The sequence below is a fragment of the Watersipora subatra genome, chromosome 7 (assembly GCF_963576615.1).
Source record: "Watersipora subatra chromosome 7, tzWatSuba1.1, whole genome shotgun sequence".
In the NCBI taxonomy this organism is placed as follows: Eukaryota; Metazoa; Bryozoa; class Gymnolaemata; order Cheilostomatida; family Watersiporidae; genus Watersipora; species Watersipora subatra.
In genome coordinates, this window is record NC_088714.1 from 17,393,553 (window position 1) to 17,420,277 (window position 26,725).

Here is a 26,725-nt window from a genome sequence, read left to right on the forward strand (position 1 = left end):
TGAAAAATTTCAACATTTTGTGAAAAGTCGTATCATACCAGATTTGCGTATCAAAGATAGAACAAGAATCAGACAACAGATGATTCTTAAATAGATGGAAAAATAAAAAAAAAATATATATGTAAAATCTCTATTGTATTTCCTTTGTGAAACATCGGTGGTAGAATTAGATGTTTGTCTCTTGGGTGATATACGTAGTGTTGGATAATATTATGAGATCAGTGTCAGATAATTCGTCTATCAACTCTCCAGTAGTTTTCATTAAAAAGCGCACGATTGATGTCTCATTTTTAGTTGGAAGGCTGTTTGTCATGTCGAGTTCTGGAGCGGATGGCATTGCATTAAACTAAAATTTTGAACCTTAGCTACATGCAGATCAATTTCTCATTGGTCGCGTTAACCAGTGACCAAATGGTTATAATGACCACTGAAAAGTGTGCTAGTATTGGTATGATGCAGTGATACCACTGATATTCTTCTAAAATTATGATTTCGGTGTAGGCCTCCATCTCGTCTCGGACTTGTCGCTGGTTTCTGTAACTTGATCTCCATATAAATAGCACTGATTTAACTATAGAATTTACTAAAGATAAAGCAGCAGAGATCTGACTGGTTTGCGACATCATCGCTCTTCGAATACCGCATTCCTCGGTGAAAAGCATGTTTTTGCACAAGGAGACAGCGCCATCCTCCAAAACTAGCGCTGTGAGAAGACTGATTTGTACAAGTGAATGCAGGGTGTTGATTTTTTTTGGTGTACGGTTCGTGACAACCGCTATTCGCAGAGCTGGCGCCAGGAACTCGAGGACTATTAAGCTTAACCCAAGGTGGACAAAGTTTCTCCAGTTTACAAACACTGCCTCCTTATAGATATGTAAGTTTTGTATGTTTTCGGCCGTCAGCTCTCCACCGTGGAATCTGACCAAATCATTTTTGGCATATTCTCTATATCTCACGTTCGTCGTTTCATAGGATATGTCATAAAATGCTATGAAAGCCATGACTATGTTGGTTATACTTAGCGCTGAGGCAATGATCTCTAGAAGCAAGCTGGGAACTTTACTGCAGCTACAGATGTCTTTGGCCAACTGTGCCATGTAATAATGTGACACGCTCTCATAGTTAAACTCTGAAGAAACTTCTGTCATTTCCTCGTCTTTATGCTCGTTCATCGCGTCTTCCAGCTCTTTTGGAATAGAGAACCGTTTGCTTAAGCTGTTGTGATTGCTGTCTGTTGAGTCAGCTGGGGTTTGCTCTTCGATCTCCGAGGTTTCATCCTCACTTCTAACGTATATCTGGGCGACGTTGGACCGGCCTCCTGAACCTGGATAATTGAAGCATTTTCTTTAAATAGTGTCTGAGAGAAGACAACCTTTACTAAGCAGCAAGTTTGTTTTCGTGTGATTTATTGTAGGTAAAACTAAATGGATGTGTCTCTTTTTATTTGCTTTTTCTACAGTGCTACGCTGAAATGCTCGTAAGTAATTGAAAAAACCAGGCTGTTCTGTATTTGAAACTAAGCAAAATTTTGCATCTTTGATCTTTGTAAATTGTAATACGTGTTTACGCATTCGTATGTATAGAATATATTACATACGTCTCTTCAAAATATTGTCTATGCATATATTTTACGTTCTCGAATAAAAGTCAAAACAAGTCGAGACTCATATGATCCTCCACTTATTTGTACCCGTAACAGCCTACTGAAAGCACCAGATTAAATTTTGGCTAAAATTGCTAGACAACCCATATTCTGAAGCATGTTTATTAAACAATGATACAAAATATCAGTTTTTGAAATTTGTCAAAATGTTTCACAGTGCAATCTTGAATGCACTGCAAATCGTACGATGCATTCAACACCGTGCATTTAACACTGTGGTTACCTCTGCAAATTATCCTCACAGTGCAAAACACAGTAACCATCATCTAATGGGAAATGGGAGGCTTGGTATAGTGGAAGGTCACCAGAATTCTATTCTGTTTAACACTATTGAACAAGTCTCGTAAATGATTACATCTCGTAACAAAGTAGTCAATACCCTAGTCATTTTTGCAAGTACAACCACCGTCGGTGTGTTGCTCTGTTTAAGGTATTCCTTGTTAGTTTAATAGATAGTTAATTGGTTAAATTATCGCACGTGCCAAAGCCCTGAATCTTAGATTAAGGTTTGTTGGTCAATGACATTTGGTGACAGGTGATTATAATACTGATGCTGTAATCTAATAATGGAGCTTGTGTCTTGATCATACATAGCCACACTTTAATAACTAAACATGGTTTTCATAATAATTAAATTTAGAAAGCTGGGTGAAGGAAATGATTGGTTGGTAGTCTATGTATATAAATCTCAGTGTTTGTGTGTCTTTTTGTTTTCATCCCTGTTTCCAGTTATAGCGATTAAAATCTGGCAATAAAAAATCTGCATTGCAGAGTATTTAGTCTCATTTACAAGATACAAGCTACGGTAACTCATTAAGCTAGATGGATACAATGGATTCATTTGGTGGATAGTCATTATCTGGGTTAAAATATGCATAACAGTGCTGTGTTACGCGCAACGTCACTAAAGCTTGCTCTCACGCTCTTATTAGTAAATTTAGCAATATGGATACTAGCTTACTCAAATTAGCCAATGGCAACTACAGTACCTGCCACTGTTTATAAGCTGTTTTTATTACCCATGCAACACCGGGAATTCATGTAGTGTCTATAATACACTCAAATATAGAGTATTATTTTGAAATGCCAAAAGAAAAATTTGAGTCTGGCATCAACATCAATTTATAAGTGTGAAAAGTTCTTACAATGATTTTCCAATTATTGTACGTAATTGTTGTTCCGATTATATTTTTGTAAAGCAACTTTTTAATTCTTCAAAACTACTTCTATGCCATAACTAAACAAGTCAAACTAACCAAGATTATAGCTATCACAGAATGTTGAAACATGCTAGAAAGTTTTTTCTGTAGGTAAGCCCTAGGTTACACTTACTTGTAGATCACTGGCCGTAATATTTAGACCTCTTCTAAATAATTGCCTTGGGCACTTCAATGTACTAAGTGTACCAGTGCTGAGGTTATGCTCACAACAGTATTTACTTATACATGTATATTGGTCGTGGGTCTGGCTATCTCAATGAACTACAGATAGCCAATGGACCAGCTGATAGGTGGCAGTAGTAAAGTGAGAACTTGATACAACAACTCGTATAAACCCTTTAATCGTGAGGAACTAAAATTCAAGTTTTCTCCAAGCTACCGTTAAACCTCTAATTGAACGCCATGGCGCTCCATTTTTCAACCCTTCCTCTATAGTAGCGGTCAATTGGAGGTGACTTTCAAATAGAGGTTGGCATTGTATTTTTGAAATGGCTTGTCAGAATTTTGGGAGGATCAATTTAGCCCTTTTACAAGCGAAGCGAATGTGACCTATATTTTGTCCTAAATCTCCGGTAGTGTGATATTAAACCTTTTGGATGCAATAAATCTGCTAACTTACCTCCAAATTGTCAAAGATCTCTTAATAAATATGCATTGAGAAACTGAAAAATATATCTTACCAGTTAATATCTATTGCTTGCCATTAATCTGCGGTAATATTATAGCCTGTTCTTTGCAATTTGTTAGAGCTTTCAATTTTTATTTCATTCTAAATTTGAAGACATTTTTTTATTTTATTATTCGATAATAAAATTCAATTTTTCCCCCAAGCTAAATCTCTTCACTCCAAGTCTGTAGTTTTGTAAGAGGCAGATCATTCAGCCAACTCATATTTGCATACATGTAGATTTTTGTCAGTGAGGGCCTGTAATTAATAAAACTGTCTACTATCTCTGAGTAGTACTTTGGTTTAATGATCATGTCCTAATATGGGCATTGTCATTTCTCCAGGTTAATCAACCTGTCAAACATCCTATATCTGGAAATATTATTATGAATGATTCAACGGGAAAACATAAAAGTGGATTCAAAACACCATACATGGATTTAAAAACTGTATTATATTTTTACTGGTTTATTGTCAACTGTCATATACAGCCCTACCACTACATACATAGTTAATCCATTCCGAAATCTGCTTCATATGTTGAAACCACCATATGTTGGAACTGATAATTCTCAAAGAATTCATAGTATTTTATTTAATTCGTTCCAAAGACCAAAGCCTATGTTGCAAGTAATTGATTAAAACAAATACGTTCCTATAAAGCTATCTTAAAACTAAAAGAATAAACTCAATTATATGTTAAGTAAATTAAATAAAAACATTAATCAATAAAAGTATATTATTTTACCTTAGAAACACACAAATAAGAATGTAGGCTTGGTAATGCTTAGTTCAAGGGTAGATGTTGTGGTAGAGATTAGCCAATGTAACTTACTCTAATTTAGATTAGGTGAAACTGGAAAAGTTTATATATTTTTACATTTTATTTTTAGTATTTACTTCGTCATTTTATATTATGAATTTGTAATGTTTTGAGAAACTTTCTACATCAAAACTGGAAAATTACTTTCAGCGCATAGTCAAAACTATACTCAAATTTTACATGGTATGATTGAAATATGAAGTTGAGGTGATTGTATATAGATTTCTCATGTACCAATTCCTGGACAATGGAAAAAGCAAGAAAGGGCAAACGCTTTGAAAAAATTTAGAAATATGTGGAACTGAAAGTGCTAAAATAAATTGCAGATTTGCTGAGGCTCAGCTAATAATCTGTACGTAAACAAGCTGGATCAATTCTAATCTAATTCATATCGAGTGCAATTAAAATATTTAGTAAAAATCATCTTACAGATGAACCATTATGTTTTAATAATGCTTAAAGCCTGCACGAAAGCTAGAGAAGAGTGGAGAGAATGGAGGAATTATATAAACGTGTCTACAAAGTTAGGTGTAGGATTTGTTTGCCATACTGTCAACACAGAAGCTCGAAATTGAAAAGAGCTCTTTGAGGACTCTACACACACTTGAATAATACTTGAATACAAACTTGAATGCGCAGTTTATAAATAAAGTAACACTAGTAGGACCTAGCAACGGGTGTGACAGAAGACATTAATTCACACCGTACTAATCTATTGGTGCTCTTACCGTAAAAGCTGTTTTTGACCGCCACCTTTATTTTGAACAATATCTCAGTTTGAGTGCCACTATGGAAGAAGGGTTTAAAACTAGAGCGCCACCTTTTAATTGAACAACACCTCGTTTTGACCACCACTATTTGACATTCTTAATCTTTACGAACCCATAATAGCAAATGATCAGTAAAAAGGTGTCCACGAAACTGTGTTAATAATTACTCGATTACATGAATAATAATCAATTCGTTCGTTGTTTCTGTTCGTATTAAAGTCCGTTTTCTGATTCCAAGTCTTTACAGCTTGTTCATTAAAACTTTGAATGCAACACAATAGAAATAATTAGTAACTGTATCAGGCTAATAGTAGTTCCTTGTTTAGCGCGGTTTTGGTACTTCGATGTATGTAAAAAAGGTTTTCGCATTCACGATGGAATCTGTGCTACAGCGCATTTTGAGGCTAAAATCTTGAGGCTATTTTGATTACACGCTATGTCTCTTTATTTGCGCGAGAAGTGTATATTCCAAAGTGCATTGCGTAAAAGTTTTGCTTTGCTAAAAATTGTAGACGCTAATATCCACTAGCTTACCTGTGCAGAAGAGGATTTGAGGTCAGAAGACACTGTGGAAGGTATTTAGCAGCCAGAAGAATATGAAATATTGTAGTTTTAAACGAAAGCAACAATCAGAACCCAGCTGGTCAAGCAAACGATGTAATATTTTTGTTTTAAGTGTTAAATTTTGTTTCTGAATGTATTATAAATATGGTTTGTTTATCTCACTTGTTCTTGAATATATATTTGTAGCATTTGATAGATTATTATTTTATAACTTATAAATTTGCCTATTTATACTATATTATTTGATAGCATGATTGCAGTAATCTGAACTCGGCTTACAATGGAGTGACGATCATAACTTCTCTTCTATTGCACATAAAAAGCCAGTTTTTATTGCAAGCTGTAGCAAACATATCAATGAGTGCAATAAGCTTTTATGCAACCTTGTTAAATGTAGTTATAAAATAAAAATATGCCTTCAATTCGATTTGAAATAAAAAACTTATAAGCTCCAACAAATTACACAGCCTATAAGATCATTGTAGGTTAACTGCAAGCAATAGATATCAGCTGGTGAAAACATGTATCAGCTTCCTCATGCATATTTATTTAGAGATCTACAACAATAAGTTAGAAAATTTCTTGCCTCCAAAAAGGGTTAATGTTGTTCTGCTTGAAGGAGAGCTCAAAATATCGGCGACATTCGATTTGCCCTTGAAAGGGTCAAATTTATCTTCTCAGTATTCAGACAAGGTGTTTGAAAAATACAACGCCAGCCTTTATTTGAACGTCACCTCTAATAAAGCGCCACCCTAAGGAAAGGTTAAAAAATCGAGCGCCATGCTGTTCAATTGAAGGTTTTACGGTGATTCAACTCCTGAATAATTCAGGCAAGTTGACATCGTTCCTTGTGAGTAAATTATATAGCGTCTAATGTTTATCATCGCACCAGTAATAAAATGCGAAGGTAATGCATATCAACCCACAATTTTATGGTTTTGTCAGTTTGTATTGCTATGAGTTTTACACTATTGTAAACCCACTAGTCTGTCATTCACTCCAAAAACAGGATGTACCAAAACTATACATATGTTTCAATGGAGATAGTTCTGTTATTGCGGCAGTGTAGTGGGTTCATAGCACTTTGTACCATGTTTTTTAGATATTAAATGAAGTCATAGTTAGTTTATGTTCAAATTCATTTATTACAGCCAGTTTTTAAATTCAAGTTTGAGAATTTGCAGATGTTAGGAAAAAATCATAAGATATTCCATTCCGGTAATAGTGCATGTAGGCTGAAGGTAGGAAGCCTAACTGTTGAGTTTAAGACTAACACCGTGTATGTTGCGTAAAGCAACAAGCATCAATCCTGGTGCCTTTTAAGCAAAACAAACATGCTGACTCATTTTTGTTAGATCAGTATTGAAAACACTTTTAAGCAAGCGTTCATCAAAAGAATAAAAACAATGTGATTTGCATTTAGCAATTTAGCACGCATCTGTTTGGGGAGGCAATTGAAGGCAAATTGTTAGAGGTTACATCATCTACATGGTAATTTTTTCATAGCAAGACCAAAAGGCGACTGAGAATACTGTCAAAGATACAAAATGATAAATTACGTTTTTGATATATTACTGTAAGTGTAACATGTGAGGTATGTGAAATAGGTGTGATGTTATTGGAAGATAATCATACCAGCTGCCTCAACCAGTAGCCTGGGGTACTAATACTATGTACCATGCGCAGCCTTGGAGCCTGTTTTACTTTTCTCCATGTTTTACTAGAGACCAGCGTTTTTACTTGTTTCAGTTAGATTGATGATGACCTTTAGATTTAGAGGCTATGCTAGCATTTCTCTACACGCATCCACTTGGTCCTCTATGTGAAAAGACTGCCCAAAACGTGGGATGTACAAAGATGGCTCTCACATGTCTCTACCTACCTTCACCAGCCTTTTCGCTGTCACCAGTTTCTTGTTGCACTGCTCCGTCTCTATTCATCATGCGTTTCTGCCGCTAGAGTAGGTAGCAAGTGTGTAGTAAGTGTGTATACCTATAGACGCCTGCAGTCCAATGACTCCTGCGGGGCTGCCTATTACTAAGGTCTGTTCCTCTTGAAAAGCTTCGGTATATATAGCTACAGATCAATTGACGGGTCTATTTTATGCTATTGATATAGCTAATGGTCTCGTGTTGTCATTACCATGGGTAAGAGTACTCAATGCAGTATTAATATTATCGGCAAACGTCTTGATAACAAACTGCGAACCTTTTGGCGGAGCGAGGCAGCAAAATAATAGATAAGATTGCTAGGCCTCGGTATAAATGAAGAAGTGTTTTTATAAAAATAATTCACGCGATGAATTGACGTCTCGAGGTATTGTCTTTGATTAATGATTATTGGGAGTCTCGTCTTTCTGTAGCGTATCACGTAATGAGCTTTTCGCTTCAACTGATCAACTCCTCTCACCCTCTCTTACCGCCGCTGTCCTTCCCTGCCAGCCCTAGGATATACAGAATCAATACATGTCTAGCGCCGTAGTAGACAATGATAATACACCCACTCCAAGTGTCTCCTCATCTGACTCTCTAACCATCTGAGCCTTTCCGGCTCTAAGATATGATTCTTTGTTTCAATATTTATTCGCAATGATTTCGATGTTTGTCAACAGCGTTTGATATCAAAGGGGTAGAATAAATAAGAAGTTATGTGCCTTTCTCTTTATTCCGTAGTTCTGTTTTCTCTATTGTAATTCATATCACTGCTGCATCGCCAGTATGAAGGACACAAAGTTATTTCCATTTATAGATGAATGTATATAACTCATTGTGCCTATAATTTCTAGGTTCTAATGTGTGTTTTAACTGTGGAACATTACATGCTGCTTTATATTCTACATAGATTTTGATCAAACAGATATTCTAAATGGCTGCCTTAAAAGCCTACCCTTATTACATTCAGTAAAATATTTCAGACCAAGTTGGTTATGACCCCGCTGACTTTACTTGAGAGCTGTCAACACTTTTTTATCTAAACTCAGAGATTTTCAGCAGAATAAATTTTGTGATCAATAGGTCATTTTCTACTGCTGAATCCTTAGAGAAGCTGAAACTAAGTAAAGATAGAAAACAACTGAAATTGTAAGTCTTTCTGCTGAGGGTTTGGATGGCAAACTAAAGTTTATTGTAGAATATTTTAGAGGATTCAGAAAGATCAAGAAGGGTCAGCAGTATCTTTATTCTGATGACTGAATCATTGGAAAAATGGCTTTACTCTCAAATCACGCAAACAACTCGAAATATTCCAGAATTAAAATGTGAAAAGACAAGATTTTGTTTTAGCATTTGAATCATACGAACTCGCTTGGACTTAAAATTTTATCACCCTCACTGTCTTAGCTGTTAGCTATTGAAAATGGATATTTTCAATAACAATTCAATCATATTGTTTTATTTTTTAAACTTAAATATAATAGTTCAGAATAAATATTATGCAATACAACCTGTCTATGTAAAGGGAGAGTTTTTAGGCTACAGACTCGATTCCGATGCTAACAGCAATTGGCAGAGGTACGGTAATGACACAAGTAGTTTGTCACAGCTATTACCATCATATTATTTCTAGCCTCACTCAACTCCCTGGTTACTGCCAGTAACATCGTATTACCCAAGTAGCATTGAAAACATGTATTGATTTCATATCCATTTTGTTTAGGCTAATCCGTTTGTGCAAAATGCGGTTCTTATATGTCACGCGAATTCTTCAATTCCCTTTAATTACTAGTTTAACAGATTGCCTATTTGATGAATAGTGCATGCTGTTGGAATTATTACTACAGTGTCGGTTGTCTTTGGCCAATTAGTAGAGGTTGATGCTTAAAATCTGACAGTTTCTAGATAGTTATCTACATTTAGTGCCATTTTGGATCCTTGTTTTATAAATTTTATTATTTCTCGTGTGACAAACGCCTCTTTAAAACACAGTTGAAAGCGTAATTCTTTTTAGAAATTATGCAAAAGGTTCAATCAATTTTGCTACTGCTATAGTCATGGTACTAAGAGGGAATCCTGGTTTGAATGAAGCATAACATTAAAAGTTTCAAACAAATTATCAATTTAATCAGAGTCTGTTTTGTGTAAGTTTAGAAAGTCTGTTAATTAATAAACAGTTTTTATTAAAAACAGGTGCGATGCGCACATTATATAAGCATCATTCCATAATCTTGCTCATTGGTTGGTTGATGTCAACACTGCATTTCAATTTGTCTTCTTTGATCTGTTTTTATGCATTCAAATACTGCTATAGGTACTACATACTTCTGTCTATACAATACTTCAGGTCTTGTATTGTACTTTATGACAAACATTTTCTATTCCGTGACACCAACACGCTACATCCACCACTGTATGTTTAAATTTATGAATGTTCTGTTACAACAACTGACAATTCACTATCCCAACACATCTACAATACTATTAGATTACCAACTTTTAAAACACTTCTGTTCAACTCACTCAATAATTCCTGATTTCCGTCTTCTCATTTTTGTTTTGGTATGTAACGAAAAAAAAACATTTTGTTGTTGCTCACTAATGCCAATAAGAAGTCATACACATGCATACATGTAAACCTATACATGGGTGAAAAAATGAAGTTTTTATTTTCTCACAGCAGTTGAAATACTGGGTTTTCATTTGTCACTGTCAATGTGTGTGATAAAACAGTCAGAATCAAGTAGTAGTTGTCAAACTGCAGTTGCCCTAAGGATACTATGATGCTCACAATGACAGACAGCAGTAGTATAAGTAGCACATCTAAACAATTAGGTTGGATAGCTACTTACCTAATAATAATATTACTGGTAACATTTGTTCTCATGACCAGTATGAGGTCATCTTAAACGGAATTGTACAAAATCTGTTATGTAAGAAATCAATGAAGCAATCTGTGCAAAATGTTCTACTAAGTCGATGGGATACTTTGCAACCAAGTTACACTGATAATATTGCGTAAGCATTCCAACCGCTCTAGGTTATTCAAGGAAAGATTATGCCTGATTAAAATGCAACATTTCGCCAGTAAACATTTTCTCAAAGTGCATATACTTTGTCCCGGCCATCCTTTAAAACGTAAATGCAAGGCAGATGTGGTAGAAAAGTTCTAGTTGTTGACCAGATCATACAATACATTCCACAATTGTTTATCCTTACAATGGTAAGCTGTCATAAGCTCTATCAAGCATTGATCTCATAGATACGCAAAACAAACCAGACATTGATTCTTGTGCGGTGTTCGATGCTGTCATGGTTACTAAAGCCATAAGTCAATATACCTTTATTTCAGTACATTTACGTAACAATTGATTACGATATCTGATCACTGACCGTAATATAGTTAATCTGTCCGTTATAACAAATGTAGTTTTAAAAAGTTTAGTACAAATAAAATATTAAATGGCGGCCAATCTTCATCAGGCTGTGGATTGATTGTAAGTCTATTGCACGATTAGCTTACAGGAGGAAAGGGATTAAACCTTGGTGATATTATATGTTCACCAAATGTTTAATAAATCAATAAGATATTTTTTGTGTTTCTCAGGTTTGTGGGTTCACTTATCTTCCTGCCTTCATGTGCCTTTCACTTATGCTAGGTTTTTACTAAACCTCTACGCTAACATGGTATTTCTAACTACTTGTTGGTCATGCATTGTTAATTTTAGAGGTCTATGTGGGCACAAGTGGATGCCACTGCGTTTGGCCTGCTTATGTGAGCATCTGAATATATTGTAGCCAAGGGCCTGCTCTATTGACTTCCTCAGAATATAGTAAAGATACTTAGGCTATGTTATTACGTGGAAAACCAGCCAAGTCGTAGTGTATATTTACAATAACAATAACAATTATTTGATACTGCTAGCTTAAAACTTATTAGTGGCTAGTGCTATGTGAGATATGGCTAATTGACCAACGTGGTTTGACCCATGTTTCGCTTGTTGCCTAGGGCAGGACTGTCTGTGTGGTAAGTCATGACCTTCCTTATTAGTCAGCTTTTGTTTTTTGGGTTCATTGCAGAGCTTGATGTCGGAGAAAATGTTTTGCTGCCGGATGACAATCATATCACCATTTGCAAGCCCGAGCATAGAGGCAGCAGGCTGTTTACCGCCTTAGTTGACCTCCTCAGTAATCTTGTGCATCACTGATTTCAATTTTACATACTTTACTTGTGCAGAGCACAAATTATATGCTGGAGTTGTTTCCTCTATTAGGTAATCTACTCCTAGCAAGATATTTTTGAAGCTATTTTTGGACTGCCATAATGCCTTTATGTGCCATATGCAAACAAATCTCTGGAATTTTTTTCAATTCAACATTACTAACTTCATCCATGCAATAAGGTTGGATGAATGAATAATATATTTGTTTATATAAAGTTATTTTTTCATTAAAATACTACTCAATAAATAAAGCAAGAAATCATTCCTCTAGTTATGCACAGGTCTCAATGCACATACATAGATATTTGTAAACATTCCCACCTTTTACCCTTCTAGGCTTGCAGGGTCATGGAAGACTTATAATATAGGAATTATATAATCTCTACACTCACTATCTTGTTCATGCAGAGCAAATACAGTAGTTTCTAAATATAGAGGCTTTTACAACTTGGCACTCCATCTAATTTCTATCCAATTCAAAACTGCATAATAGCTACGTTCAGAATGAAACATGTAATTGGTCAATGATACGTACAAGTATTTCACATCCTGATTTGTAGAGACGTTGCCAATAACTTCTCTTTCTGGTACATACAGCGGTCCCGTACACTGCTGCAGTTTCAGTTATCTGTGGATTTTTCAGAAATACTCGTCAAGAAATGAAGAATTGATTGGCTAGGATGCTTCGCCTAACCATCACATGTATGTGTTCTGTCACAGCGAAAAAGCCCATAGTTCAGTCTTTGTTTCCCTTCACTGCAGTACATCGCTACTTCATTGGGCTTTTTGGACCTATTTTTAGTGCTTGTGATGCCTTTTGACACCCTTAAAAATGGCACTGAAATGACCAGGGCCTTCACAAGTCATTAGGTGAACTAAAAATGTAGAATATGCTTACCGTCAGTGAAACAAATGAAACTGTTGAACATGCTTGAGGAACGATGTTAGTATGCTTCTGTGGGTTGCCATTACGGACTTAATGAATTGACAGTGTGGTGCATTAAGAAAGACAAAGCGAAATCTGAGAAACAGTCTCTGCGTCCTTCACTTGAGATCTAAAAATAACTGTGACGCATATAATAAAAAAAATCAAAATAGCAAAAAAGATAAATACACGTACCTTTATAGAAATTTAGAAGGAATTGATGCCAAATTTTGTAAGAGAGAGAACTTTTTAAAAGACACTGAATAAACATGGTGGTAAATTAAATTGCAGATTTGCTGAGGCTAAGCTACTAATCAAAAACCAAAAGGCATTAATTTGCATCATTTGCGTTTCATCAATTTCAATCAAGTTCAATGAAAATACTCAGTGAAAATTATGTTGCAGATGTGAGGGTAGTAAGATACTCTTAGTTCCATTATCAATAAATGCAGACTGTTTTGTGGTACCTCTAAGTACCAAACTAAGATTACTGAAACACTGCCTAGAACTATAGTCTAAGTCAGACTAATAAGTATATTATGTTGTTTTTAAGGTTAATTTCATGAAAAATTGCAACTTCATGCTTAATTCAGTCCTTCTTTTAACAAAACGCCCAACTTAAACTCTAACTGCAGCAAATGTGCTACGTTTCTTCTGTGTGCTGTCATTTGCCGTGTACGGTGAGTAAGCGTACATTTCTTCATTACTAGTGAACCAGTCTCATCTGCAGTGAAAGTAAACGAATCAGCCTACGTAGGATTAAATGTTCTATTTTCCTCTGTCACTTTTTTTTCTTAGTTTTCGCCATAGTTTGCCTACCTGGGGTAAAAAAATCAAGTGTCATGCCGGCTGGTGTAACTTTGGTGGTTTTATCAGCGCATAAATAATGACGCATAACGAGCGACAATGTTGGATTTATCATCATAATTACAATTTTTTTAATTATATTACAAAGTCTAGTGATAAAACTTCTATATTTTTATGAATTTCTTGGCATCTGTTAAAAAAAGGAAAGAGGAAAAAAAGGAAGAAAATTTAATGTCAGAAGGAGCAGCAGCGAGGGGATAGAAGAGCCGCATGCGGCACAGAAGCTGCGGGTTGCTGACCCCTGGTCTAAGTGAACAAGTATGTTACAACTCATGAACAAAAATTACCACAAAACTTTATGCATCTGTGTTCCTTTGAATGCCAAGAACTATGCTAGCATACAGTGAAACATTGGCTTACAATTCTCTCTATATGCTAGTTTTTCAAATGATGATGTACCTTTTGAGCAAAATTTGTTGAGAGCCACAAATTAATTTCTAACAAGTCCTTTCCGATTTTCCTTAAAATATTGCTGACCACTGCATACGCATGTAGTTATCCTCACATACATGTAGTTTGGCTCTCTGTTGCTTAAATGGCATTAAACCGGGGCTCATTTCTGACTTTCCGCTTTTGAATTCATGGGTATCAAGAAGGCAAATTGTAGTAATGGTGAGAATACGAAAGCAATAATTTTCCGAGAATAAGTACAAGTAAGAGACAATCAGGAACAAACATCTTCACATCAAATCCTGAATGCAGACTAACAGACACACACAACGATGTTGGATTTTTTGTATCGATTGTAACTAAGTGAAAATGGTGCAACAAGCCTATAACCAGCGAAAGTCAAAGATGGGCTGTGAATAAGTTGAAATAAAACTAACAAGGATGGCGTATAAAAATAAAATATAAATATGTTAATTTAAAGTTTTATATTGGACTAGCTTTGTAGCTTTAACACCATCTTTCCCTATCAAAGTCTCCTGTGTCATCAATGCTATGCCTATGGTACCAGTGAACTGGCAAGAAAAACTTCTTTCAATTCATTACTGTATTAGTTTAGGTTTTTATATATGATGTAGCTTTTTATTCTATTTTTATATAGTTTTATATAATAAGTTAGTTTTAAAGCTCTACATATAATCACTATAAGTATCTCTCTTTCTGCTGAATTAATTTAATGAAGTAGAGCGAATTGCTTTAAGAATATTTGCTTCAACATATGGTTGTTTTGACATCGAAAGCAAATTGTGGAGCAGGTTACTTCGTAAGTCATGCTTTGACTGTATCTTTCGTTCTCTTTCTCTCGTGCTCTCGCCCTCACTTGCCCTCTCACTCTCATTTCCTCTTTCCTCATTTTTTCATCTCCTCTCTCCCCTCTTTTCTCCCCTCTCTTTTCTCCTCTCTCTTTCTCCTCTCTCCCCTCTTTTCTCCTCTCTCCCCTCTTTTCTCCTCTCTCCCCTCTTTTCTCCTCTCTCCCCTCTTTTCTCCTCTCTCCCCTCTTTTCTCCTCTTTTATCTTTTCTTTCTTATCTTTTATCTTTTATATAGATAATATAAGTTAAATTGATATTGTAATGGCTGTTTGTTAACTATATATATTACAAAATATTTTCTCCATCCAAATACAGTTATTCCTAAAAAATGAAGTCAGAGAATAAAGGTTAATGCGTTCTTTAGTAGAGTTCACAATCTGATCACCAAGCAGTCTGTATAAACTTACTTTTCCAAATATGTACAAAAATGTTTCTCCACTATTGATGACAACTATTTATTCGAATAATAAGATTTTCATGGAATTGTCAACCAATATTGATAATACAATTAACTGTGCATTATTCAAATAACATTGAGTGGCCGACGAGATCTGTGATTCTGACTACAGCTGTTGCGCATCTATCAGCAGAATGCTTGGTGTTTCCTGTATTACATTAAATTTTTTTAATAATCTGCATTTTTGTGTTTGACATGTAGGCAGCTTCATAAAGACACAAAACCTTGTTAATGCTACAAATAGTAATGTACTTCTTAGATGCGCCTTACACTCTCGTTTCTATGGCAACAGCTTAACAAAAGATTTTCAGTTAGTTGTTCAAAACATGGGCAAGTTGTTTGAGATGATTGAGGGTTAACAATAGAGCTGTGGCTATCTCTTTGTACTAAAAGACTGCATTCGCCTACCTCTGCCAAAGTTTAATTAGTACCTCGCATACATTCTACTAGCTACTAGCGCATGTCAACTACTGTCAATCATTTTTTTCCACTTTCTCTACACTATCATCGCCGTTAGTGATACTATATAAGCGTTGATACACTAGCCTGGATGATGTCATCTCTGTCACACTTGGTCAAACAAGCTGCAGTCGGGAGTGTGCGATTAGAGCTGTTTTGCAGAAATTTGAGCAGCAGCGCAAGAAGCAGCATGCGGATTCTACAGTTTATGCAGTCAGAGGAGAGATTCATAGGTGTGAGAGTGGATAAAGAGCATATAGCGAAACTTTCTCCTTCCTTCTCTACTGATGTCTGCACCGCTCTGGCTAATCACGGTCAGGAAAGACTCTTAGCTGAGGCAGCGAGGTTAGTGGATAGACTGAGAGGTGATTCACACTGAAGCTGCTAAATGTTGCCCTGTACATGCTTATAGAAGTGTTGGGTGGTACCTACAGTGTAATTGTGGTTCTAGGAAGAGTTGGTAATACTTATGGTGAGGTAAGTGTATTTAGGTTTAGGAAGAATTGACTTTACTGCATTGAAGTCTGCATGGCATATTTCTAGAAAAGGTTGAACAGAGAGTTCTATTCACATTGCTCTTAGATAAGTTAATGGGTGCTACAATGGGAACTGTATACTCTATCCTAGAAAGAGCTGGTGTTGGCTACAATGAAGTCTATATGCAGGGTTTTACAATGATTTATGTGGTGCATACAGTGTAGTTGGCATATCTAGTTCTGGGAAGGTTGGAGGTAGCTGCCATGGAATCCGTATGATTTCACTCCGCCAAGTTTTCTCGTCTCTGGTTCTACCTCAAATCAGATTGAAATACAATTATTTTAAAGAAGAATTTTTGCCGAAGCTTCAGTTTCATAGTTTAGTTTCAAGCATGTCAAAAACTGATTTTTTAAAAAAATTTGAAAATTTGTTTTCACGCTGTCATCTTACTTGTCAAGTCTTTGAAGTCCTGGCTGCCTAACCTTAAACTAGATAAGAGTTGCCTACTCATGTTTTAGGTAAAACTACATGCTCTTACTAGGCATCTACTTGTGCACTCTTCATCGCTGTACTTATAAAGCTGCACAGTGTTCCTTCAATGGCAGAAAATTCCAGATGAATCTAAAACACATAGTGTGCTTTGATGCAGCATTTTTCAGACACATAAACATAAGTTGTATCTGACAAGCCTGCTTATATAATATTTTTCAATAAAAATTTAGGTGAGAAAGAAAAATCTATAAATATAATTTTGTCATTAAATATTGAAACATATTGTCATATTAGATTGCTTTTGCATTGATTTGTTTGATAATGCAAATTCTGAATTTTGATTGGTTGGACACTAATCTGTCATACCCATTTATCTACAGCATCTTTATATGGTTAAACCACCGCAGTATTGTTGCTTCCTTTTTCCTTTGTTTAATTACTATTTTTGATGAAAATAAATCAAAAATTAAAAAAATCAAATTTTTTCAGCTATGCTGACAAGCACTGTGCAGTGAGAATATGGTTTTACAACTAAAACAATTTAAAAGTGGAGTTCTGAATTTTTAAATCTTCATATATAGCGACCTGCAACTACACTTTGTAGTTGTCGGACAATAGCTTATTTTGTTAAACTTGAATAGATACCTTAAAATCTGGCATGTTTTTTATGTTGATCTTAGTAGAGTCTAAAATGCTCAACTTCATTGCACAGTTTATGACCTGTGTCGGCAGGTGCTTGCAATCTGGGGACAAGATAGAATTGAGTCAAGTGACCCTCCTCCCTCCAGTAACAAATCCTGACAAGGTATGTAGGACGCTGAGACGCTCTTCTTTATGCACTGAGAATAACATCGACTGCCTTTTACTGCTCTTGCCATAAATTTTACATACATGAAGCTATTACAGTGAAATAATATAAAATAATATCAACTATTTTTCAAAAGTCTTTGTAGGTCAATCAGAATTTCGCAAAAACAATTGAACTTACTGGCCTTGAAAAGGTCAAGGATAAGTTGAACAAGGTATCATGCAGTGTGTACATATCAAAAAACTTAAAGAATAACATTACTAGCTACCTTTACAAGTTCAACTCAAATATTTCTACCTTGAAGCAGTAGTAGTGGCTATAATGATAACTGTGTGCTATCCCATAAGGCTTTTTCTACTGTCAGAAGTTATCGTGGCCTAGCGGTAGTTATAAACATCAAAGTCATACCTCTACATACGAGTACCCCAACATGCGAGAAACTCGAGATATGAGCTGACTTTCTAACAAGTCTCTTCCTTGAGATACGAGTAATTTTTGAGATACGAGCATACAAGTTGGTTCTCAATGGTCACTACACTATATGGCCAAATATGCGAGGCCGCTTTCGAGAACAGCATTGCTCGATCTTTCTCCTCAAAACAGTTTAAGAAGTGTTTTTGACAAGTTGGCTGAAAGTTATGGCGAACGGGAGACCAAAACTGCTTAACCGAAAACAAATACTAAAGAAATTCGATCAAATTAAAGCAAGTTTAGTAAAATATTAAAACTTATCTTTGAGTGTGTGATTAGTAAGATGATTTTATTGAAGTTAAATTCAGAGTTCCTATTACGTAGAGTCACAAAATTTTAATGTACCAAACTCGTTGCTCTAAAGTCTCTCTCTCAAACAGCAGTTATTCATAATGTCTGTCTCGAAGGTAAAACTCCATACAGTAGTGTACATAGTGATGTTACATTTTATTGCAGATCATAACAATAAAATAGGTATTGTAGGTACTGAATTACAACAATTAAAAAAACGTTTCCCCACTGTAATATCCTGTTTAGGTGGTGTTTTCATAGTATGGTAATGAATTAATTTGTAATTAGTGATTTTATATAGGAAATAGTGCCTTGAGACGGGAGTAAATTGACATGCGAGCTCAGTCCCAGAGTGTATTAGGCTCGCATGTCGAGGTGTGACTGTACTGGTAAGGTGCGAGGTTGGGCTATAAAAATCCTCGCTTTTTATTGCTTGAGTGAAAGAATGGAGATAATCGTTCATTTAGCATTGTCTGCGAAGCTAGAATTCGACAATTATCGTTATTTAGAAACTGTGTAGTGCAAAACTGTAGAGATTGTTGTTTGTTTAGGTGTTATGTGTAGGACTCAACTACAGAGATCATTGCAAAGAAGTAGGTCTTCCCCTCCCTGCTGAACCGGTGCTCTTCAGCAAGTTTTCTAGCTGCATAACTACCTCTGGAGACATTCCTATACCATCTGTCACCAAGGCTAGTATTTGACTACGTGTCCCCAAGATTTTGCTAGAAATGTTAAAACTCAATCATTGTTGCTTGTTTTAGTCATACCATCAGTTTTAACTCAATGTGTACCACAGGACAGGTTGTGCGACTCGGCACAATGTTTGCGTATTGCAACGAGCCACGTGATGTGAGCTTTAGTAGAAATGTTTTGTAGTACAAAACATTTCTGATTAGTGAGTAGTTTATTACTTAGTGTATTGTGTATGTTCTTAAACCACAAGAAACAATTATCTGCCTGCATTGAGCCAATAGAAAACATGTTTACAGCTTAGTCTGGCCTAAGTTTTACTTGAAAAAAACTTAATTTTTCATACAAATTTCTTCCTCGCAATAACAAAACATGTCAGACGCATTACAGCTTCGGAGGTTTCTCTACTTGTAGATCACTGAACTTCTATCGAGCTATAGTACTAATGACAGTGATTATATATTTTAGCAACAATGATGACACCATAAGCTACAGTAATAGTGATGACTCGTCTCACTAAGAACATGTTTAACATGTTACTCATGGCTGTAGCGGAAAAGGCCACAAAAGTGTCTGAGCTCATGCTGTAACACATTTGCGACTTTTTTATAACATCAACTGAGGTAAAATTTATATTGTAGTGAAAGAGTTGAAAGATTCTTTCAGAAAAAATTCAGCCCTCAGGTTTTCAATTTATTGATGATACAAAAAGGATTAATTGCTAAGCAAAGAAAATATTTTTAAATTTGGAGTTGTTTCCACTCTTTTAACGAGACTCCTCACAAACATGAAAGCCACAGCTGACTCATTAGCATTAGTATCATTAGTATGTTAGTTCATTTGTATATGTTAAAGTTGTTTGTGATTCTGGTATGTAGGGTTCCAGGGCCATAACAGCAGTGAGCTGATAAGTCTAAATTGTAGACATACACTAATAGCTCATCAAAATACCAACTCACGCAGGAACAACATTTAAATAATGTAATTATACACTTATTGTGAAAACAGAATGTATTAAATATATTTTGTGATTTGTAGAGTATTCTGTGTACAAAAATAGTAAATCAGCTTACTAATCCTGATTTTTAGAAGAATAAAAGGAGGGGTGGCATCCACTATCCACCCTCAATTGTTTCTGCAGTTTATCTTTGACAATCAGTTTGCAATAAGTTACAATAAGTTTGCACTCTGCAACTGTGGATGCTGATGCGCATCAACTGAACATACAGTTTTGCTATTATGTGGTAGTAACTGGTTTTATAGCTGACTTAATTTTCTCGGCATGATGAATGTGGGATTGACTGGATTTACACGCTAATTGAAAGCCAAAGGGTTATTTCTTGCAGTGTATAGATTGGGAGTGCGAACTCGTGGCTGTCATTGGAAAGAAAGCCAAGAATGTTAAGGTAAGCCTTGCTTGTTTTAAGGCTGGTTCACACTATACCGCCATATCTCGGGGTTGATGCCACAATACTTCGGTGATCATTGATGATAACAATGTTCACACTATCACAAACCCATCAGCGTTTGCTTCAAAAATACTCTGTGACGCAATGTTCTCATTTAAAAGAAAACTTTGTAAAAAAACCTCTTCGTTTTCATGTGTTGGAATCAATTACTAGTCCGGCAGCGACTATCACAAATGGAAATAAATCATGCTATTTGCAAATTACCATCGGCGAAATGGTTCACATTTGAAAGGCGGTCGTCGGTGCTTGGCGAAATATCGGGAAAGTGTGACAGCTGCATATTTTTCCGACGTGTCCGTGTTGCTTCGTCGATGCCATTGGTTTACGGTTCACATAATCGATGATGAATGCCAGAAGGAAAATGCTGACAGACGGGATATAGTGTGAACCAGCCTTTAGTAGCGTGCTTGTTGAGATTATAAAGGCTAAACCCATGCGCTTGTGTGAGAAGTTCATGTAACTTCAGTGAGGGGTTATGAACTCAGTATGATAGGGTACATTTAAGAGTCGACTGTTAAGGCCGGTCACCCGACAATTGCGACTGATGAATGTCAGGGGCCGAATGACTAGCCATTTGCGAGGATGCAGTCACATCAATGTAGAAGACTTGAAGTAGCCGAGCCATCAACCAATCGCGGAACAGTAAAAATTAACTGCGACTTACAAGGCATTTTCTTATTCACCTGATCGTTGATACAGTCTCTGACTATCACTGTTTCCATGATGCGGTTGCAAATCGGCAAAACCTCCAAGTCAAACGAGTTTGCTACTCGGGATTTTTTACCCAATGTTTCATGCCTGCTAAAGATGGTAACGACACTTGAGAATGATGCGCACGAAAATGCCGCGAATGGTATTCTTTCTTTAACATTTTTTCCCATTACGTTGTTCATATTTTGAAAGCAAGCTGCTAAGCAAGACACCGTTGCACCGCTAGGATTTCTGGCATAGAATTCCTCATCTTTTTTAACAACGAACTTGTATTATATGCACGGGACCTCAGTACGCACACAATTCTAAATTCACACAATAGAAAACATAGCGATTAGGACTTTGTAAAACACTCTCCAATGAATCGAGAATCTGCACCGCCGAATCTGATTTCACACATTTTCACTCAACAGGCGTTGCTTTACCTTTGCAATATTTATTCTGAGAGCATGTATAGCAGGTCGTTTTTATTCTTATGGCAGGTCTATAGACCTGCCATAAGAATAAAATGACATGCTTTTTATTGTTATATAATCACTATTTATAAATAGTGATTATATAACAATAAAAAGCATGGTTAGTTTTTCTATTGCTTGTTTAATTGCGCATCATAAGCAGTGTCTTGATCTTGTATATCTGCGCTGACCTTGTAACCATGGGAACAAAGAGATAGCAGCAGTTTTAATATTCATCTTAACTCACTCATGAAATCTAATGAAATGTAGTCCATAAAACGCGCTCACATAAAGTAAATGTCTGCCACATTTTTATGTTAGGTTGTTGGCATTTTTGAGACAAATTTTCCTTTTGAACATCTTTATTATTTGCCTAATCCAATTTTCTTCACTATCTGACTATCGGACAAAAATCCAATATATAGTTCATCCAAACCTCGGCATATAAAGTTTATCCGTTCCGAGATGGTCTCTGTATGTCAACATCATGATAAGTTGGAACACATATTCTCATAACATTTTCATTCTGGCGTATTTTAATTAGTTCATTTCACGACTCAAAGACTTACTGATAAAAGCTTGAAATAATATTATATATTGTATTAGAACAACAGTATTATATAACATATTTAAACCGCTACATGGAAAAAAGTCAAATTGTATTTAAAAACAATAAATAGAGTAGTAATCAATAAAAAGAGATTTTACCGTCACTCACTATGCTACTCACCCTTTATGCTAAAGGCTGTCACACAAAGGTGTAGTCTTTAGTACGAAGGTGATAAAGAGACAGATGGTGTGTCGTTTGCGAAAACTTTAAATTACCAACACTTCTTTATACTTTTTATTTCTGTATTTATCTCTTACATTTTATTATTTATTTGTGATGTTCAGCCTCTCCTCCTCCATCCCTATCTTTGCTCTCTTCTTCATGACAACTACTATCAGGTGTCATGGATTTTATGTCAAGGTTAATTTCAATGATACCTGCTGATAATTTTTTTATAATTTTTTGTTTTAAATCTAAGAAAAGTATTGATTTTTATTATTTTTGTTTCTACTACCATTCACCCTCGTCTCCTTTGGATCCCGAATTGAAGCACTATATTGATCATTGTTTTGGACATGATAACTGGCTGCCTTTTCGATTGGCTTAACAGTCTAGTTACTTGGCTTCCTTACTTACCAGTCTAGTCTAGTCTAGTCTAGTCTAGTCTAGTCTAGTCACATGAGTAACACTGACTGTGGAGACTTTTACATCCCGCTTATAATTACTTGGGGTTGTTTGAAGAAGGAATAAGTTTCACTGCTAGTCTTTGTTTTATTTAGACTACCGTGAAGTCTGTAAAACATGACTTCACATGAACTAGGCAAAAATATTACATAATACTAATTAATTAGTAAAACATAAACTGAACAACACAATAGCGTAAAATAGCACACAGTATATAATATAAAAGTCATGTAATTAATGCTGGTGGCTGCCTAACCTTTCCATTAAAAGTATTCCAATTGCCAAAATTAACTTTGTTGAAACATGTATCTTTACAGCAAATAAAAGGTATTACATCAAAAATACATACACTAAATTTAATGACCATTGTCTCCTTTTAACAACCCTTGTTTAACAACATTGTTCTGTAGTAAACACTGTTTCCAGTACTAAGGCTTGTAAATTAACTGTTTCCAGTACTAAGGCTTCTAATTAACTGGCTCTGAAACCCGCTGATTTATTTGAATTTCAAGATATAACGCAACAAGCCAACGCAACGAGCCAACGCAACGAGCCAACGCAACGAGCCAACGCAATGGGCTAGCGCAACGGGCCAACGCAACGGGCCAACAGTAAAAACATATGGAATTCACCACCAACACTCATAGATGTGTTTGAAAAGGTTTCTACACCGAATTATCCGCCCCCTGCACCCCTCCTCCCTACTCTCTACACCCCTCCCCGCATACTAATGCCTTCAAACAGGAACAATACTGCTGGCATGTTAGAACCAATTTGAAAGTTGGAGGACCATGTAAATGGCACTCGCAGTTACGCTTCCAACACCGTTCATAGCTAACACATTTCCTCTCAGTTTTCTATCAAAACAAATAATGTATTTATATAACCTCCCACAACAGTTGATTTTATTGATGAAAAACTCACAAAAAGTAGGTATGTGTAACAGTCTCTTTGCCATCAGGGTTACTGTTACTGTATAAGTATACCTGTTATAGGAAGCTGATGCCTTAGATTATGTACTAGGATATACTGCAGCCAATGATGTGTCAGCAAGAGATATGCTTGGCTCCAAAGAACAACCAAGGAATGGTGGCCAGTTCTTAACCGCCAAAGCTTTGGACAACTTCTGCCCTCTCTCTTTTGACATTGTAACAAAGGTGACTAGCACTGCCATTACAATGGCACACAATTTTGCTATGAAAGTTGAGTGTGTATATACATGTGAAATCTTTGTTATTTCAGTTATATCAATATGACATAGCTATAAACAGGGGTGCAACTGCGACTCACTATTACTACGGCTGTGAGTTTGTTTTATTCTTTTAGGATGAGATATTAGATGTTGATAATATACCTTTATCAACTTCTGTAAATGGCGAAGTGAGGCAGAATAGCAACACCAAAGAAATGATATTCAATGTGCCAAACCTCATAGCTTATGCTTCATCGTAAGTGAATAGAAAACCAAGGGGTAGTTACAGCTTCCCTCCCTGTCTCCCTTCCACCCTCTCTCTGCCTCCCTTCTTGCCTTCCTTCTTCCCTTCCTTCCTGCCTCCCTTCCTTCCTCCCTCTCTCTGCCTCCCTGCCTTCCTCCCCTCTCTCCTTCCCTCCCTCTCCTCTTCCCTCCCCTCTCCTTTCCTCCCTCTCTCCTTCCCTCTCTCTCTCCATGTCTCCCTTCCTCTTCCCTCTCTCTCTGCCTCCCTCCCTGCCTCCCCCTCTCTCCCTGCCTCCCTCCCACTCTCTCTCCCTGCCTCTTCCCTCCCTGTCTCCCGTCCTGCCTTCCTATCTCCTTCCCTCCCTCTTTCCTTGCCTCCCTCTTTCCTTGCCTCTCTCTCTCTCCCTCCCTCTCTCCTGCCTCCCTCCCTGCCTTCCTCCCTCCCTGCCTCCTCCCTCTCTGTCTCCCGTCCTGCCTTCCTATCTCCTTCCCTCCCTCTTTCCCTGCCTCCCTCTTTCCCTGCCTCTCTCTCGCTCTCCCTCCCTCTCTCCTGCCTCCCTTCCTTCCTCCCTCCCTGCCTGCCTTCCTCCCTCCCTCCCTCACTACTTCCATCCTTCCCTGCCTCTCTCCCTGCCTCTCTCTCCATCAAGAGGTGGTCATTTCGACAATAACTGTCTCATGGCTTAGCCTTTATCCACTGATTCTCCAAGCAGCAATGTTTTCCGGCTTCTTTTGTCGTCTGTGTATCTATAGTCCCTCAACTTGATGTTACACTTGTTTTACTTTTGTAGCTCAGTCTAGCTATGCCCAGATTCATCTTTCCTTTATTGGGTTTTGAATATAATAACTGTCTTGTTTGCCAAATCTTAGGGTAAGGAATAGAAAAGATCATGACATATTGTACTTGAGCAGACGATGATCCGTGAGATTACCTATGATATTCATAGATGATAAAATATAATTATACGCTCTCTACTAACCAACTTTATGTGCTTTTATGACGACAAGAGAATGCTGTAACTGAGGTGGTGTCACAGTCAATCAAGGACCATCAAAAGTTTACATGTTTGCCAAAAGTACTAAAATAATCAGTTACTAACAAAATTGATAGGTAACTTACCTCACTAGAAATAAAGAGCAATTCTTTTATGTAGAATCTATAATAGCTTGATTAACTATGTTACAAAAATAAGACGGGCATAAATGGCTATGCATTCTTCATATTTAGCACTATTCTAAGCTGCTCTTGAAAAACAATTATAGGAGAGGACAAATCTCAGTGCTATACTGAAGCTAGGTAAACCGTGTGATAAATTTTAGATATGTTGTAATTTTGTAGAATCTTCACTCTGCTTCCTGGTGACATCATATTGACAGGCACCCCATCTGGTGTTGGATTTGGAAGAAAGCCTCCATTATTCGTTAAATCTGGCGATGTGGTCGAGGTGGCCATAGAGGGAGTTGGAAAAGTTGTAAACAGATTTCTATAACAAAAACTCCAATATTTAAACATGCTAGCATATTTAAGCAACGATAAATGCTGACTATAGAACTTCCTTTTGAGAAGACATAACTAATCGAAAATAGAATGTTCTGGAATTATTGGGCTGTCAGAGGAAATACAAAATTTTAGACACCCTTTGCTAGTTTAGCCATCAACACCACACATATGTATGTAGACAAAGTTGATAGTTTTAATGACTTTATCTAAGGGATAAGGAAACAAAGTTTATGAAGTGTAAGACCTATTGCAGTTTTATATACATGTACATACCAGTATAGACTAGCTTTGACTTGGTACTCTTTTGATTGATGAACCTAGATCTTGTATCACTTATTCCTGTCACCTAATACAAAGGGGTTCTGCTTCATTTCTATTGCTCTCCGCTTCTGCATGAAAATATATGGGTGGCTAAGGTCGAGATAATAAATTGCTATGCAAACAAAATGTAGCTGGTGCATAAACTGTAAATTTAGAGATGGGACAACTCCTCACACATTGAAAAGTTTCTCTTACCAAAGAGCAAACATCATCCGAATTCTTTGCAACTCACCCCTATGTTCACAAAAACTTATGAGTTTATCAACATAAACTAATTGTAGAATGGCTTTTCAGCCTTCCTTGCTGTGAAGTCAACTTCATAAAAGACCGAATTTTGAATATTTATCTTATTGTTGTAGCCTGAAGGAGTCCGTTAGTACTCATACTAATTGACCATGCAATGTCTACATACACTATAGAGAAACCAAAACGAAGTTTTATTTGACAGTAGGAGCAGGCCTGCCAACCTAAGAGTGGGGCAATGCGTGAGATTTGGTTTTGGGGCAATTGATGTATCAATGATAGTATATATAAAATTGTGGA

The 26,725-nt window shown here is 36.4% G+C and overlaps 3 protein-coding genes across 4 annotated transcripts in view; 2 read left to right on the plus strand and 1 right to left on the minus strand.

Annotated features, from left to right (window-relative positions):
* The window catches only part of LOC137399632 (protein SERAC1-like), a 45,827-nt gene extending 33,704 nt beyond the window's left edge, over positions 1 to 12,123 (plus strand). For both annotated transcript variants that reach the window (XM_068085813.1, XM_068085814.1), the window contains one exon: positions 11,719 to 12,123. In XM_068085813.1, coding sequence (XP_067941914.1) covers positions 11,719 to 11,846 — 128 coding nt within the window. In that variant the 3' untranslated portion in view covers positions 11,847 to 12,123. The remainder of the gene's footprint in view (positions 1 to 11,718) is intronic.
* LOC137399590 (uncharacterized) lies at positions 366 to 7,647 on the minus strand. The gene is made up of 2 exons (XM_068085770.1): positions 7,590 to 7,647; positions 366 to 1,324 (listed from the first exon to the last, which is right to left on the minus strand). The coding sequence occupies exons 1-2, from the start codon at positions 7,645 to 7,647 to the stop codon at positions 366 to 368; spliced, it is 1,017 nt and encodes a 338-aa protein (XP_067941871.1).
* Positions 12,124 to 15,815: 3,692 nt separating the features above from the next.
* On the plus strand, positions 15,816 to 26,233 carry LOC137399524 (oxaloacetate tautomerase fahd2, mitochondrial-like). The gene is made up of 7 exons (XM_068085678.1): positions 15,816 to 16,172; positions 17,529 to 17,601; positions 18,918 to 19,055; positions 20,403 to 20,462; positions 23,921 to 24,082; positions 24,252 to 24,373; positions 25,700 to 26,233. The coding sequence occupies exons 1-7, from the start codon at positions 15,919 to 15,921 to the stop codon at positions 25,848 to 25,850; spliced, it is 960 nt and encodes a 319-aa protein (XP_067941779.1). The 5' UTR covers positions 15,816 to 15,918; the 3' UTR covers positions 25,851 to 26,233.
* The last annotated feature ends 492 nt before the right edge of the window (positions 26,234 to 26,725 follow it).

Excerpts from the sequence above, each read along its gene's own strand:
- LOC137399590 (XM_068085770.1), bottom strand. The coding sequence starts at position 7,647 with ATGAATAGAGACGGAGCAGTGCAACAAGAAACTGGTGACAGCGAAAAG. Across the intron at positions 1,325-7,589 it reads CAGCGAAAAGGCTGGTGAAG|GTTCAGGAGGCCGGTCCAAC; the intron begins GTAGGTAGAGAC and ends TCAATTATCCAG.
- LOC137399524 (XM_068085678.1), top strand. The coding sequence starts at position 15,919 with ATGATGTCATCTCTGTCACACTTGGTCAAACAAGCTGCAGTCGGGAGT. Across the intron at positions 16,173-17,528 it reads CTCTTAGCTGAGGCAGCGAG|GTGCTTGCAATCTGGGGACA; the intron begins GTTAGTGGATAG and ends CTGTGTCGGCAG. Across the intron at positions 24,083-24,251 it reads CTTTTGACATTGTAACAAAG|GATGAGATATTAGATGTTGA; the intron begins GTGACTAGCACT and ends TTATTCTTTTAG.